The sequence below is a fragment of the Neophocaena asiaeorientalis genome, unplaced genomic scaffold (genome assembly GCF_003031525.2).
Source record: "Neophocaena asiaeorientalis asiaeorientalis breed wild unplaced genomic scaffold, Neophocaena_asiaeorientalis_V1.1 scaffold41, whole genome shotgun sequence".
NCBI lineage: Eukaryota > Metazoa > Chordata > Mammalia > Artiodactyla > Phocoenidae > Neophocaena > Neophocaena asiaeorientalis.
This window is the reverse complement of record NW_020171994.1, coordinates 672,833-689,710: the sequence shown is the minus strand read 5'-3', so window position 1 is coordinate 689,710 and position 16,878 is coordinate 672,833. Positions and strand designations below refer to the sequence as shown.

At 50.7% G+C, this 16,878-nt stretch overlaps 2 protein-coding genes across 11 annotated transcripts in view; one reads left to right on the top strand and one right to left on the bottom strand.

The window, feature by feature from the left end:
- The window catches only part of TMEM164 (transmembrane protein 164), a 169,582-nt gene that overhangs the window by 146,288 nt on the left and 6,416 nt on the right, over positions 1-16,878 (top strand). For 7 of the 10 annotated variants that reach the window (XM_024748519.1, XM_024748506.1, XM_024748530.1 and 4 more), the window contains one exon: positions 1,459-5,840. In XM_024748519.1, coding sequence (XP_024604287.1) covers positions 1,459-1,619 — 161 coding nt within the window. In that variant the 3' untranslated portion in view covers positions 1,620-5,840. Of the gene's footprint in view, positions 1-1,458; positions 5,841-16,878 lie in introns of those variants that run through there. The other 3 variants (XR_003003664.1, XR_003003663.1, XR_003003662.1) reach the window with 1 other exon arrangement.
- Positions 15,157-16,878, bottom strand: part of AMMECR1 (AMMECR nuclear protein 1) — a 112,826-nt gene continuing 111,104 nt past the window's right edge. The window contains exon 7 of the transcript XR_003003670.1: positions 15,157-16,810. The gene's annotated coding sequence lies outside the window, so the exon portion shown is untranslated. The remainder of the gene's footprint in view (positions 16,811-16,878) is intronic.

The following is a 16,878-nucleotide window of genomic DNA, read 5'->3' as shown; positions in this document are numbered from 1 at the left end:
GGGTTTTCTGAATCCTTCAGTAATGACTGTTTCTTTCACCCCTGGGGAGGCAAGGAGGCCCTTCACTCACGGCCGCTTGGATCGGAGATAGAGAGCTGCGCTTTGAAAGTGGTTTGCTGTGGACCCCATGCGAGGCAGGATGCTAGCCCTGGCCCTGGGCCTGGGGGAGGCTTCTGACCTTGGGTCCATTCTGGGTCTACTACCGGGCCCTGAGCTGTGTGTCCAGTGAAAGTGTGGTGTCGGGTGACCCCCGTGGCATTCTGGGATGTTCAGTAGTCGAGTTATCCAGAGCCCAGGATTGCTGAGTGCGTGGGCGGTGTGTCTAGTGGTGGCGAAGTGAGTAGCAAGAGCTTGGGGCTGGGGCTGGGGTCGGGAGACCCAAGTTCAAGTCCTGGCCTTGCCACTGCTCTGGGTGAGTCACCTCATTCTCGAGTGCAGTGCGCTCTCCCCCCTCCGTGACGCGGCACAGGCCCGCAACCCCGACCCTGAGAGGTGGTGAGGACTTGTCTTTAAGGAGAACGTGCTTGAAGGGCTTTGGAAGGCAGGGGCCGTGGCCGTGGCCGTGTTCGAGGCTGGAGTGGCATGCCGGGTTTTGTGTGCGAGCGGCACTAATGTAGCGTTAGCCGCGTGGACCTGGCAGGACTAGGGCGTGTAACCGATGTCACCAGCGCCTTTGTCGAAGCACTCAGTCATTTTGTCTTCCCCATCCCGGCGTGTTGCTCTGCTCTGGTTGGCCCGGGGGCTAGTTTGAGCTCCTTGCCAATAGCGTGAATGCTTCCTGTTCTCTAGGGAGGAAGCAGTATGACCTTCACACCTGCTCTCCACTGGGACTCCTCGATTCCAGAGGAGCCAGTGTGCTCACGTCACCATACGTACCGTGCTCGGTGTCACCTCTGGGCCTCCTACAAGGAAGGCTCCGTTCACTCCATTTCTCGCCATGACCCCCATCCATCCTTCATGAGTCCATTCAGGTGTCACTGCCCTCGTGAAATCTTCTCTGAGAACTCAGCCCCCGTCCTGTACACCCCTCAGATCCCGTGGTGGGCAAGAGCTGGTGAGCACCGTCTGTCTGCTTTGAGGTCACACGTGGTAGACCGATCACCCCACCTTGATGCAGGCAGGGGCCGTGCCGCGGACTGCCTTTATCCCATGACACCCCTCCGGGTCTAGGCACCTAGTAAATGCTTAGGAATGGCAACGGGCACTGGGCCCAACTGGAAGGCAAGACTGAGCAAAACCGACCAGCTTTTCCACTGGACGGCCTCCCCCGTCACCTCCAAAGGGCTCTAGCCTTGACCCACTCAGAAAACCTAGGGGAGAAAGATCCCACTATGAACAGGTGGGGATTTGTCAATCCCTCCTTGTCTAGTCCCCATTAGGTAGACACGGCTGAACTGGCAGAAGCCAGAGAAAGCCTAAGGATGGTGAACGCTCACTCTACCTCCCTTGTCCCTGCAGGTCACCGAAGTGAATTTGAACAACATGCTGTGTCCGGCCATCTCAGACCCATTCTACGGCCCCTGGTATCGCATCTGGGCCTCGGGACACCAGACTCTCATGACCATGACCCACGGGAAGCTGGTCATCCTGTTCTCATACATGGCTGGGCCCTTGTGTAAATATCTGCTGGATTTGCTCCGGCTTCCAGCCAAGAAAATAGACTGAAGGTGCTTGTGTTTTTTTGTTTTGTTTTGTTTTGGGGTTTTTTTTTTCTTCTGCCCCTGAGGAAACAAGTCCTGACTCCACTTGGAGGACACCCAGCTCTTGATGACATCATGGGAGAGGGCAGGAGGACGTTTGGTGTGTTTCTTTTTCCTTCCTCTCTGTCCCTTTCTTCCACCACTCTTCCTTCCCCGGCTCTTCCCCCAGGACGGCTCCTGGAGCCTGGGCTGTAGTGCTGGAGCCTGGGCTGTAGTGCTGGAGCCTGGGCTGTAGTCCTGGAGCCTGGGCTGTAGTGCTGGAGCCTGGGCTGTAGTCCTGGAGCCTGGGTGGTAGTGCTGGAGCCTGGGCTGTAGTCCTGGAGCCAGGGCTGTAGTGCTGGAGCATGGGCTGTAGTGCTGGAGCCTGGGCGGTAGTGCTGGAGCCTGGGCTGTAGTGCTGGAGCATGGGCTGTAGTGCTGGAGCCTGGGCGGTAGTGCTGGAGCCTGGGCTGTAGTGCTGGAGCATGGGCTGTAGTGCTGGAGCCTCGGCGGTAGTGCTGGAGCCTGGGCGGTAGTCCTGGAGTCTGGGCGGTAGTGCTGGAGCCTGGGCTGTAGTGCTGGAGCCTGGGCTGTAGTGCTGGAGCCTGGGCGGTAGTCCTGGAGCCTGGGCGGTAGTGCTGGAGTATGGGCTGTAGTGCAGAGGGCCGCACGTTTCCTCCTTCCCTTTGCCGCTCTCTCCCTGCTCCTCGTGGCCTTAAATGGCGAGACAGTAGTCAGTGGCTTTCACTCTGCTAGTTGCTGCTTTAACAACATCTGGTTGAGGAGAAAGGGAACAACAAGCAGTAGTTCTTTTGGCATCGAAGCGATGAGATTGGGCTGTGTTTCGTTTCTCCACTGCCAGGGACCTCCAGGCTTATGCTGGGGTCCCCTTTTGTCTCCAGCACAGCCCTCACCATAAGGGGACTGAGGCCTTGTTTCTATACCAGCGGCAAGCCGAGAGCCAAGGGATTTCCCAGCTCATGGCCAAAAGAGAGCTGGCCAGACTCTTCCCACTGGTGTCCCATGACTCAAAGCAAGCAGCCAACCAGCCACTCCCTCCAGGATGCTGCCAGAGGTGGGAGGTGTGGGGCGCTACCCAGCCCAGGGGCTAGATTCCACTATTGCAATGGCAAATCCAAAGTGCACAAGGTTGAAATGTCCACAGCTAACGTTAGGCAGGACCTTGGGTAAATTCTGCTTGAGAGCTGAGAACTGACCCATATCCCAATCAGAAGTGAGCATAGAAATTAGTCAAAAGCCGTGGTAACTTGAGAAAACTGTGATTTGAATCATATGCTTTGCTTTTAGTTTAATGTTGATAATAGATGACATTTTAATTTTGAGTGCCCCTTAAATGTTCTCTCTCTCTTTTTTAAAGGCAGCTTCAGGGAAGGATGAGCTAGAGTTGGGTTTTCTGGCTCTTGGAGTTTTGTGTATTCGTCTGTCCATTTGCTTTTGGATGTTTGAGTTCGGAGAATCCTTGAATTAGGGCCTGTCTCTGGAGGGACACCTGTCGATCCGTCTTGTGGTTTTACAGCACGTATCGGCATCCTAGGTCTGGGAAGATACAGATCCTGCAGTGCTGTTTCCCTAGGGCCAGGTGTCGTCACTGCGGCCAGACTCAGAGACGAATTGTTTAGCATGGGGGGCGGGGGCATCACATGCTCCCCAGCCCGAAAGCCCACGTCTGGGTTGAAAGGGAGGTACCAAAAAATCAGGTCCCCGTGGGTGGAGGTTCAAGTGCTCTGAAAGGGAGACCTTTTGTTGCAAGGCAGCCTCAGTCATACATGGACCTCAAGAAGGAGGTGGTGCCATTTGCTGGCTCCTTGTTGGCTCTTACTAAGAATAGATTACTTAATAACAGAAAAGATATTTCTGTGACCTCCTCTGATGAGCCCCCCTCCCTCTCCCACTCTAGGCCACCCAGTCGCCCTGGGCCCATTCAATATTTCAGGTGTTACTGTATCAGACCTAGATTGAGTTTCAGTGACTCAGTGGTCATGATTTTAGCAAGTGGACCTACAGGAGGCAGCAGGATGGAGAAGTCTCTCCTAGCAAGGCGAGGCCCAGGGAAGCAACCACGGCGGGGCCCATCCCTTTGCAGAGGTACGCTGGCAGTGAGGTCATCAATCCCCAGGGTGTGGGGTTGCAGGAAGGGGGAACACCGAATGCTCTGGCTCCCCGTGAGCTCCTCAAGACGCGTGACCTTCATTTTCTGCCATCTTTGAGGGTTTGGCCGAATTTTTCTTAGTGCCTCTCAGCCCTGGGTTGCCCTCCGGAAGAGGCAAGACCTCAGTGCCCCTTGGCCTCTTTGCAAAAGGAAAGGGGCTCTCTTCCTCCCTGTCTCCATGGCCTGGTGCGGGGTGCCAGTCAGCTCGAGCTTACCTTGCACTGGCGTGCCTCTAAAAGTTCGCCACGCTGGCTGGCACCTTTCTGCTGCTTAGAGGGAAAGAAGAAAGTGGAAGCTATGTGCCTGGCTTGGCCAGGCCAGAGGCAGGTGCACCTGTCCGGGGGAGGGGGATGAGAAGGGGAGATGCAGGGCTTCTGGTTGGCTCAGAAACATGTAGGGGGAAGGAACAGAGAGCAAGTCCCGTCCCAGGTTGCACAGGGAGTCATGGCCTGCGTTGGAGGTGTTGGGCAGCAGCGGGCGTCTGAATTGGTCTCTACCTGACTCTTTCCTTGGGCCAGGCCCATGCGGAGAGGTTACCTGGCCAGACCCTCGGCGGCCTGCCTTGGAGGGTGGCCCCTGCAGCAGTGGGCCCGGGCTGCCCGGCACGTCCCCTGTGCTTTCCTGTCAGTGCCAAGGGGCTTCCCCAGCCATCCTGGCCAAGTTTCTATGTGCCATTGGCCAGCAAAGTGTTCCGTGGTATTTGCTTCTGTACACCAAAGATGATCTGGCCTATCTTCTTCCCGGAGGCCCAGTGATGTGTTCCTCTGTCAGCTTGTGAGGAAGCCACAGCTTCTGTCCCCCGAAGTCAACCTTCTCTCTTCCTCCTGGGACTTCTCAGCATTCACGGAAGCTGCTTGCAGCGTGGCCAGGGTGTGTGGGGCGTCGGGGCCCAGTGTTTAGCGGAGCGGGCACAGCTGCCCACGGAGAGCAGGTTGTCAGCACATCTCTGCGTGCTGGTGTTAGGGGGAGGCTGGCAGAAGACCCTTCCTCCCCCTCCCTTGGCCAAAAAAAGACTTCCATGGATGTGTACGTGTTGATCCCGAGTCATCTGAAGGGGAGATGGGGAGGCGGGCGAGGGGAGAAGAAGGGCCAGTGTGGCCCCTACAAGACAAGACACCGGTGCTGGTTTTGGTAAATCGGGAGCCAGGCATAAGGGAGGACGTCTGTCCTGCAGGCCCTCCCATGCTCCTTGGACTACCGGGAAGGGGCGTCCTCACTGCACACCCTGCCCCGCCCTCTGGGGGGTGGGGGTGGGTAGGGTCCATGAGAGGGAGCGAACCTTCCTCTTCTGTATATAGAGTGAGCCACTTGTGCTCAGGAAAGCCTAGTCGCTGCTCTTGTGACATTTTTGTACACTGGTTTGCTACTCGTGGCACGAAACAAACACAACAAGAAAAGTCATTTCAAGCTGAGCTGTTGTTTTGGAAACGTGCTTTCTTTCAGTGTCAGTGTCGTATTGTATTTGGAGGAATTCTTCATCTCTATTGGTGTTACTGTGATAGAGAGAATGAGACAGTCCGACTTGTAATTCTTTCTGCCGGGAAATTGGCAGTGCCTCTGTCGTCGCCCCGACCCCAGTCCTTCCTCATTCCCAGGGTGGGATTGCTATGCGCTGGGCACACCCCTCCCTGGCCCCTGCCCCCGCAGCGGCTCCCTTTAGAACCGGTCTTTGTGATCCCCCTAAACAGCTGCAGAATGAGTATTTTTGCCAAGCTGGTTCTCGGGTGCTCTGTGCCCCTACCAGTTTGCTTGCCTCTTGGGGCATTTTGTAATGTTTTCTCTGTTTTGTAAAACCTTTTGATTGTACCACAGTGGTTTCTGCAGTCACCTTTGGAAATAAATGGTCATTAATTTGTGTACTTAGCACTCTGAATTTTAGTCTGAGGTGTTTCTGTTGCTGAAGATCCTTGAATGAAAAGGAACCCTCACCATGGGACTCACTGTTAAATGTTTCCTTCATTTACTGCTATTAAAAGGTTTATGAGAACCCAGGAGTCTTGGCCTTGCTTCTCAGAACCCTCTCAGTAGGGCTTCTGCTTTGAAAAGTAGACAAAAGGGGCCGATGGTCGTCCAGGCCGTGGAGGACCACCAAGGGGCAGCTGGCGCACTCAGCACAGCTCTGCCCTGGGAGTCGCGTGGCCGGACGTGCGGCCTCGAATCCCCCCACGCTGCTGCCTGCTTCCACTAGTGCTGCCAGGGACCGAGCAGGCCTTGTGCTCTTAGCAGGGCTTGTCTGCTGGGGGCATCTGCTGGGCTCGCGGGGCCCCACGTGCGCTGGGCCGGGCTGGAGGACTGAGCTAGGGGTGGCAGCTCTAAACCCAGACGTGATCAGGCTCCCTCATCCCAGGTTTCCTGAGGGCGGGCTCTGTTCAGCAGAGGTGTGAGGCTGACACAGGTCAGACCGTCCCATGTGGAGGTAACCCTGCCTCTGGGGAACAGTCAGACCCGGCTGTCCAGGGCTCCCCACTGAGCAGCCCGTGGTGACTGTGATCAGCCCAGCCCGCCTTTACGCCAGACAGAGGCCCTACTCAGACTTTTGCCGCTTCTAGAAGGGACACAGCTAGGCATAGCGGTCCCCAGTGCAGGTGGATTTCCTCATTGGCCAGTAGTTGGGCACCCAGGCTATCGGAGAGGCTGGGCCCTGCCATCCTGGGCCACAAAACCACCAGCTTGGGCAAGTCACTCGTTGGCTTGTGACCCCAGCTTCTCCATCAGTAAAGCTATAGCTACAGCCGTGTGCCAGGAACAGGCAGAAACTGAGAGAGCTGAGGCTCAGATCTAGTCAGTGGAAGAGCTGGCCTGGGAAGCCAGTTTGGTGAGACTTCAGAGCCTCAGTGCTCAGCGCTCTCCCCTCGACTCTGCTGCCTGTCTGGGTGCTGGCATGACCGGGCAGACCCTCGCCCAGGGCCCCCAGGCCTGAGGGGAACGGGAGGAGAACCGGGCAGTGAGGTGGAAGGCGAGAGAGAGGAGGGCGGGCCCCACGACTGCCGAGGCAGGGGGTCAAGGCCATCTTTTCTTCCGTGGCCAGCAAACCTGACCCTGGTGAGCCGCAGAGCAGAGCACGGCTGAAAGGCCTACAAGTAAACGGGATGGGGCTACAAGGGGCCAGGCAAAGGCTGGCCCTGGGGTGAGAGTCTGCCGGAAGGACGTGCGGCAAGTTGGTCCCGTGGCCTTTCTGTGTGTCTCCCATTTCAGAAAGAGCTAAACACCCGTGACCTAGGCCAAGGCCCCCCGTCCCCTGGGCTCGTGCACTGCCCCTGCTGAAGGTCTCTGCTCCAGTCTGTACCCTCTACTGCAGGCAGTAGTTTCCAGTGGAGACCTGACTGCCTCACTCCCGCGGGGGCTTGTAAACATCTCCTCACCCTCACGTCCCACAAAGACCCATCCATAGCAGACCCTTTGCCCCAGCCATATTGAGCTCCACTTGTTCATGCCCTGCCGTTTCTCGCTTCTTTGTCTCGTTCTTCGCGCTGTTTTCTCGGCTACCCCGCTCTCCCTGCTTGTCCGGAGGCCTCAGCTCAAGTGTCAGCTCCTGCACGCAGTCTTCCCTGGGCCCCAGTATGCATTAGGTACCCCTCCACTCGGCTCCCCGGTGCTCACTCCGGGGCCCCCATTTGCCTCCTAGGAAGTCATCAGGGCGCTGTCTCCCTCTGTAGACGTTGAGCTCTTTGAGGGCAGAGAGGGGTCTGATGCATCCTTTAGCCCCTGGCCCAGGACCTGGCCGTTGGAAGGTGTTTGGTGAACGGTGCCCTTATCCCAGAGTCCTGCAAAATGGTGGGAGGCCACACAAGCTGTCGCTCATCCCCTGAGTTCTCCTGCATGGGGCCCCGTGCCTTTGATGGCCCGGGCACCTCGAGCTCCAGCCGGTGGGCCTCCATCCTCCTTCTCTGCAGGACCCTGGGTAGCTGGGATCCAGGGTGAGGAGGCGTGTTGTGAGGAAAGAGAACAGAGACGGCATCTGTTCCGCCTGCCCCTTCGCTAGACCTCTGGGTGGGGTGTGGGTGAGGCAGCCAGCTGCTTTTCTGCATCCCTGGTAGCTGTTTGTCCGCTCCAGGGTCCCCCTTCCACTCCCCGGGGCACACAGGCAGAGTTGGTGTTCACATGGCAAAAGCCCCACCAGCCCATGGAATGTGTCACCTACCCCTCTGAGGCGTAGGGAGGAGCTGATGCTTACAACCTGATCCCCCAGTGAGTTTTCCCCTTGTCCCGCTTTGCCAAGGCCAGTGGGGGGACAGAGATCCACAGAGGTCAGGCTGACAAATGCAGTGGCTTACTCAAAGGCCACGTGGTTTACTAACCTTGGCAACCAGGAAGGCCGGCCTAGTCCAAAGTCAAGGACTCTCTGTTACCGCCTGTACCTGCCTCTCTCCCAGTCAGCGTTCGCCTAGCATCTACACTGCATATCTGGGGTGTCTGAGCTGTGCGACGGAGGGGCTGAAGCGTCTCCCAGGAAGGCAGTAGCGAAGGCTACTCCTCTTGCTGATGGATGACCCAAAGGGCTCTGCCCTCCACAGCTGGCTTCCTAGCTTCAGTGGGGCTCTGCCTGCATCGCAGCCCGCCGGTGGCCTCGGAGTCTCACTACACAGCAGGTCATAGCAAGGAGGGTAGATGCTTCCTTAACAAAGCTCTGATAGGCGACAGAGCCAATAGCGTGGGCCGCGTCGGTTTTCTCCTTTCCAACGACCCATCCCCAGCTGTAGCACTGCTCCAGCCGCTGGTTCTCCCTGGTCTCCGCCGCCTTTCCGCTCCCCCTTCCCTCTCCATCCAGGGACCAGTAAGAGGTGCTGCCTGCTGTACTGTCCCTTCAGCTGCTCCTTCCCTAGTCGCCAAGAGTCCCCAGTCTCCTTACATTTTTAGAAAGACCCTGGGCTCTCCAGTTTTTCTCCCTCTGAGAATGGAGGGGCCTCCCTCAGATTTCCAGAGCGTTGGAGATGACAGGATGCCGCTGATACAGGGGCTTGTAAATTTTCCTGCGTATTAGAATCACCTGAGGAGCTTTACAAAGACTCCCAGTGCCCAGGCCTCACCCCAGCTCATAATTCAAAGCAAACTTCTTGCTTGATTTTGTTTTGACTTTAAGCTTCCAGGTTGGAAGTCATCTCTTTGACGTGCCCATCTACACCAAGTGCCGTTTTTTCATGAAAATTTTAAGACATACCCAAAGGTATGAAGAATAGTATCTAAGTCCAGCTTTGAGAAAAGAATGTTACCAAGAGAGTTGAAGGCCCCTTACTCCAGATTGTTCCTCAGAGCTTCAGGGAGTCTGGGGAGGTGTCTGAGCTGTAAATCAGCCAGGTCTCCTTAGGGTGAGGAGGGAGGTGGAAGGGCCTCCTTCCGTGCAAGGGCGGCAGGTACAGAGGGATTTGTTGCTGGTAGGGTCGCCATCGTGGGTTTCCATGGGTTTCCAACGGGATGGCTTGGATGGCAGCCAACTCGAGGACCTGCAGGGCTGGTGGTGCAGAGTGGGTGAGGTTCCAGCCTTTCCCCTTGCTTCACCCAAAACAACTCCAATTTTATTCCACTTTGTACACTGAGGCTCTGTAAATAGTTTCATTGGGAAAAGGGTTTAAAAGCCACTTAATTCCACCCTCACTAGTCTGTCTCTACCCTCTCTGAGATAGTGGTCCTGTAGTCGTTGGAAAAGCCTTGCGGTAGGACTCAGCAGACGGGGCCCGTGGTCCCGGCTCTCCGTCCGCTCTTAGGTCCCGGGTGTGCTTGACGAAGTCAGACCTCTCTGAACTCCGGGGCAGTGGGAGACATCCAGTGAGATAAACGGGTGTGAGAGGGCTTTATAAACTGCGAGGTCCTATCCAACGTAAGGGGGTCCTATTTCCAGAGAGCGTGGTTACTAGGCTTGTTCTCCGAGCACAGGAGTTGGTCGGGGTTTTGACTACACTCACACACTGCGCCTTCCTGTACCCTGTGTGGTTGAGGTGTGTGAGAGAGGTGCTAACCTCAGATTTAAGGCATTTTTCTGTATTTCATTGACTCTAAGACACTTTTTAAAGAAGATTTTAATATCTCCAAATTTGGATAGCGAGGGTGGGAGGGAGACGCAAGAGGGAGGAGATATGTGCATAGCTGATTCACTTTGTTCTAAAGCAGAAACTAACACACCACTGTAAAGCAATTCTACTCCAACGAAGGTGTTAAAAAAAATCTCCAAATTTGAGAGGCACCTTACCAGTCAGTGGCATGACAATTGAATCGGCAACTTATTTTTTTTCTTTTTCAGCAGTACATAAAATAACAGACATCTTCCAATCTGAGGTGTCTTAGAGTCACTGAAGGGCCGTCATTGTTAACTTTGATTCTTCCTCTTCTCCACGAGAGTCACCCTCCTAGTAGAGAACAGCCATTCGAAAAAACTTCTAAACTTTTAGCATGTAGTCTCCTTCTAACACTCCATCCTCTCTTTCTTCCCTGCCGGCATCCACCCAGGCCAGGCAAGCGTTCTGCTTCCTGACCAGAGGGAGCCCCCTTTGTTGGACCGTCTCTTGGGGCAGATGTTCCGTGGGACGTGAGAGAAAGGAAGCCGAGTGCACCTGCGCAGGGAAGCCCACCGTGCCAACTGACAGGGAGGGAGCCACACGAGCCAGGCCAGCTGCCCCCGGCAGCTCTGGTTTCTTTATTTCCCAATCAGAGCCTGGCCAGAAGGCTTAGCCTGCTGCCCTGGGGAGCTCCCGGGGCTGCTCATTGCCAGAGATGAGCTGGTAGGGCTGGGGCAGGGGAAGGGAGCGCAGCCTGTCCTGAGCTCCCTGGGTTGACGTAAGTGGCTGTCTGGCCCACGCAGAGGGAGACGATGACTTCCTCACCTCGTCTAACAAGGTGGAACAAGAGTTAGGCGGTGGGCCTTTCGGGGAAAAGCAGCACCTAGGGTAGCCTAAGCCATGCACATTCACTGTGGTTGGAAATTGCCACCAACCTTCCCTCAAGTCCTGGCAGCCACTCTAATTAAGCTCGGCCCTTGTAGCCTTGAGGCCAGGCTCTTCCAGAAGGGAAAGCAGTGTCTGCAGTGAGATCCAGGGATACTTGGGCACAGGAAGCAGTTTTGGGACATTCCCGTCCCGCACCACCCCCCGGAGGGAGCTTAGCAAGACATGATCAGCCCGGATTACAGCCGCCCTCACGTAACTGGGTTAAAGTGTTGGCCTACTTAGGCCCCTCCTGCAGTGGCCTCCTTCAAAGCTGACGAGGCCGATTAGGGGGCTATTTCTGAGCCCTAGTTGTGCACCCAGAAGCCTGGGGTCAGTCCTCCTGTGACAAGAAAGACAATAACTAAGGCTGGACAGCCAAGGGGAGAGTCTGCCCTGCCCATGGGAGAGCAGTGCTGTCAGACCTCATGCGTCCTTGGAAAAGAAAGAGCCCAGGAACGTCAAGTCTAAGTCCCTGGATTTTGAACTTCAAAGACCAAGCCAACCAATTTTCTGGGAAAGACCTTGTCCTATGTTTTTGCCATCTTCAGCCCTAGAGAGAGATGGCGGATAGGCAAAACGAAGTCTTCAGTCACAGTCACTAGCCTCTACTTAGTAGGTTCTATGCATTTGAGGGAGATTGCTATCTAACCTGAGCCTCAGTTTGCTCGTCTATAAAATGGCAATAATAATAATAAATATAATAACTACTTCACAGAGCAGGTGTGAAGAGTGAATAGATAAGACACTTGGCACGGTGCCTGGCACACTGTAAGCACTACTTCCATAAATGTTAGATGCCATCATTACTACCATTTCCACCACTACTGCCACCACCATTGTCACCATCATCTTCATCTTCATTAAGACAGCAGAGTGAATGATGGAGAGCTGTCTCTGGAGCCTGAAAAACAGTCTGAATCCTGGCTCTGCCACTTTGTAGCTAGGTGGCCTTGGGTAACTGATAACTTCTTTGATCTAGAGTCTGTGAAATCGAAAATTCATAAGGCTGTTGAAAAGTGTACAGCCTGGTCCTTTTTGTGCAGTAAGCATTCCATAAATATTGGCTATTATAATTGTTAAAAAGGGGTGATCAAGATCAGTGGTTACCAGGAGGAGTTGGGGGGAGGGATGAATATGTGAAGCACAGAGGATTTTTAGGACAGTGGAACTACTCTGTATGATACTATAATGGTAGATACATTTCATTAGACATTTGTCAAAACCCATAGAATTTACGGCATCAAGAGTGAACCCTAGGGCTTCCCTGGTGACGCAGTGGCTGAGAGTCCGCCTGCCGATGCAGGGGACATGGGTTCGTGCCCCGGTCCGGGAAGATCCCCCATGCCGCGGAGCGGCTGGGCCCGTGAGCCATGGCCGCTGAGCCTGCGCGTCCAGAGCCTGTGCTCCGCAACGGGAGAGGCCGCAACAGTGAGAGGCCTGCGTACCGCAAAAAAAAAAAAGTGAACCCTAATGTAAACTCTGGACTTTGGTATCAATGTAGGTTCATCAGTTGCAACCAATGTACCACCCTGGTGCGGGATGCTGATAGTAGGAGAGGCTGTGTGTGTCTGAGGCAGAGGAGGTGGGGCAGGCAGTATATGGGTGTTCTCTGTACTTTCTGCTCAACTTTGCTGTGAACCTAAAACTGCTCTCAAATTATAGTCTATTTAAAAGGAAAAGAAAAAGTTGATCAAACTAGATTGTTATAAATTTAGGATGTTAACTCTATCGCCATGGTAACCACTAAGAAAATAAAAGATACAGAAAAGGAAATGAAGAGGGAATCAACATGGTACACTAGAAAATAGTCCATCAAACACAAATGAAAGCTGTACTGGAGGAATTGAGGAAAAAAAGAGATATGACATGTAGAAAACAAATAGCACAATGGCAGGAAAAGAATTCTTCATTATCAGTAATCACTTTACATGTAAATGGGTTAAACTCACCAATTACAAGACAGATACTGGCAAAATGGATTTTAAAAAGACATGATCTAACTATATGCTGCTTACAAGAGACTCAATTTAGACCCAGAGACAAATAAAATTGATAAAAGGATCAGTTCATCAAGAAGCTATAACAATTATATACATATACACACCAAACAACAGAGCTCCGTAAGATATGAAGGAAACATTGACAGAATTGAAAAGAGAAACAGGCAGTCCTACAATAATAGGTGGAGACTTCTATACCCCACTTTAAATAACGGATAAAGCACTTAGACAATACATATGTAAGAAATAGAAGACTTGAACAACACTATAAACCAATTAGACCTAAAAGACATATACAGAGTATTCTACCCAACAAGAGCAGAACACACATTCTTCTCAAGTGTACGTGGAACATTCTGCAGGATAGATCATATTTTAGGCCATAAAACAATTATCACTAAATTTTTAAAGATTGGAATTAAACAAAGTATCTTCTTTGACCAAATGGAATAAAGCTAGAAATCAAAAACAGAAGAAAAACTGATAATATTGCAAGTATGTGGAAATCGAACAACACACTTAACCAATGGGCTAAAGAAGAAATCACTAGGGAGATTAGAAAATGCTTTGGGATGAATGAAAAGGGAAATACAGTGTACCATTTAATTTTTTTTTCTGCATATATTTCTTGTGATATGCTTTTTTTATTTTTTATTAATTTTTATCAGAGTATAGTGGATTTACGATGTTGTGTTAGTTTCTGCTGTCCAGAAAAGTGAATTAGTTATACATATCCACTGTTTCCTGGATTCCGTTCCCATGTAGGTCATTACAGAGTATTGAGTAGAGTTCCCTTACAGTAGGTTCTTAGTAGTTATCTGTTTTATATATAGTAGTGCGTATATGTCAATCCCAATCTCCCCAACGTACCAACCCTTTGGGATACAGTGAGAGCAGTGGTCAGAGTTAAGTTTATAGCTTTAAACACCTGTATTAAAAAGGGATCTCTGAAATCAACATCCTAACTTTACACCTGGAGGAACTAGAAAAAGGAACAAACTACACCTAAAGCCAACAGAAGGAAAGAAATAATAAAGGTTGGAGCAGAGTTAAATGAAATAGAGAATAGAAAAAAAAAATAGAATCAATGAAACCAATAGTTGGTTCTTTAAAAAGATCAACAAAATTGGCAAATCTTTAGCTAGACTCATTAAGCAAAAACAGACGTAACTAAAATTGGAAATGAAAGCAAGGATGTTACCACCAACCTTACAAAAATTTAAAGGGTTATAAGAGAATGCTATAAGCAGTTGTATGCCAACAAATTAGTCTTGATGAAATGGAAAAGTTCCTCGAAACATGGAAATTACCAAAACTGACTCAAGAAGAAATAGAAAACATGAACAGATCTAGAACAAGTAAAGAGATGATTGAATCAGTAATCAAAAACCTCCCAACTTAAAAAAAAGAAAAAAAAAAAAACCAGGCCTCATTGGTGAATTCTACCAAACATTTAAAGCTTTAACACTCATCCTATACAAACTCTTTCAAACAATAGAAGAGGAAGGAACACTTCCTGACACATTCTATAAGGCCAACATTACCCTGATACCAAAGCAAGCAAAGATACCCCAAGAAAACCACAGACCAGTATCCTTATGAATACAGACACAAAAATCCTCAGCAAAATACCAGCAAGCCAAATCCAATGACACACTGAGAGGATTATACACCATGACCAAGCGGGATTTACCCCAGGAATGCAAGGGTGGTTCAACATAAGAAAATCAACCATTGGAGTACACCACCATGTAGGAAAATGAACTCAAAAGAGACCAACAACCTAAATATAAGGGCTAAAATTGTTAGAAGAAAACATAGGGATAAATCTTCATGACATAGGATTTGGCAGTGGATTCATAGATTTGTCACCAAAAGCATAAGCAACAAAATTAAAATAAATTAAAAATAGATAAATTGGACTTTATAAAAATTTAAAAAATTTTGTCCACCAAAGGGCACTATCAAGAATGTGAAAAAGACAACCTACAAAATGGGAGAAAATATTTTCAAATCATATATCCGATAAGGGTTTAATATCCTGAATACATGAAAAACTCTTAAAGACAACACAATTACAAATTGGGCGAAGGACTCGAATAGACATTTCTCCAAAGAACATACACAAATGACCAATAAGCACATGAAAAGGTGTTCAACATCACTGGTCATTAAGGAAATGCAAATCAAGACCACAGTGATATACTACTTCATACCCGCTAGAGTGGCTGTAATCAAAAAGATAATAACAGGTATTGGTGAGGATGTGGAGAAATTGGAACCTTCATACTGGTGGGAATGTAAAATGGTACAGCCACTGTGGAAAACAGTTTGTTTCTCAAAAAGCTTAACGTAGAATTACCATATGACCTGGCGATTCCATCCTTAAGTATCTACCCAAGAGAAATGAAAACATAATGTCCACACAGAAACTTAGACACACGTGTTTGTAGCAGCTTTATTTTTAAGAGCCAAATGACTGAAACAGCCTAGATGTCCATCAGTGGACGAATGGATAAACAAATTGTGGTCTGTACATACAATGAGATATTACTCAGCCATCAAAAGAAACGAAGTACTGAAACATGCAACAACTTGGATTAACCTCGAAAACATTATGCTAAGTAAAAGAAGATAGTGACAAAAGGTCACACGTTGTATGACTCCATTTATATGACATGTGCGGAATAAGCAAATTCAGAGAGACAGAAGACTAGAGGTTACTCAGGTGATGGCCAAAGGAGAATGGGGAGTGACCTCTTAATAGAGACGGGGCGTTTTATGGAGTGATGAAAAAATTTTAAAACTAGAGAGAGCCGGTGTTTGCACAACATCGCGAATACAGTAAATACCACTGAACTGTGTGCTTTCGAGTGGTTAATTGTGTCATGTGGATTTCACCGCAATTAAAAAGAAGTCAACAAAAGGAGGTGAAAAGAAAGGAATTTCTGTTTAACTCTCAAGTGCACTGTGCACCCTGCTCACAGGACTCACTGGGTAACCTTCCCAAGAGCAAATGTGTTGCCTGCACTTTCCCAGCCTAGGGCTGACCATTAGCAGTTTCTATTTGATCTTCTCCAAGGCCACAGATTCTTCTGGAGTGGTACAAACCCAAAGGGGGGAGGAGGGGCCCAACGTACCCTGCAGGAGCAGTCCCAACCTGTTTGAACGACTGGATTAACCCCGTGTTCCTCTTCCCAATCCCATGATTCATGAGCACCATGGACCACATAGGCTAGGCACTGAGGGGCATGGCTTCCTGTACAGAGGTCACTATGGCCACCCACCACAATTCTGGGAAAGGGGCCATTGCTGAGGCCTGTTCCAGCGGGGCGGCAATATCTCCATGCAGAGTTCCTGGAATTCACGTGAATGTTTAAGTAGAGAAAGTTTAGGGAAACGTTTGCGTTACTCACACTAGTACCGTCCTTCAAACAAGATGGGGGTTTTCCGCTCTTTCCAATCCAAGACCCCCCTTTCTACCCTGCCAGGCTGTGTGCGAGTGGGGACTTTGATTGCCCCATCCAACGGTCCGGCCAGCCCCCGTCTCCTGTGCTGATGCACGCAAATCCATTTACACATGTTGACACATACGCTGACGTTGGATCATTCCAGAATATGGTGGGGATGGAAATTCTAGTTTGATGAAAAGTGACGATAGCAGCTCCTAGTTTCAAATCTGCCTGGTGTTCAGGCAATGACTGCGACTCTCCGCAGCTTCCTGTCAGTTAAAATGTGATTTAAACATTCTATTGTGTACCAGTTGTGTTTCCTGTTTTATAATATCCAAATTTAATATTGCCTTCCTGCCCTTTCTGTGTAGCGGGTGATTCAGAAAGTGACTCTGATTTCCCTCTCTGGGTGGGTTACCCTCACTATCTTATCTCTCCTCCTGCCTCATGAATGGGTTTTTCCATTAGTCAGCATACTATAACCTCCTTCAGGCCTCAGGGCAGCCTCGTAGAGCAAACAGCGTAGTTTCTCTCTGTGCTGCTCTCTCTCTCCTGGTCATGGGAAGGGCCTGATACCTTTCAGAGGGCAGATCTGCGGTAAAAAAAACAAAACAAAACTTTGAGCCACCAAATGCCACTCTGCAGGGGTACACAGACCCC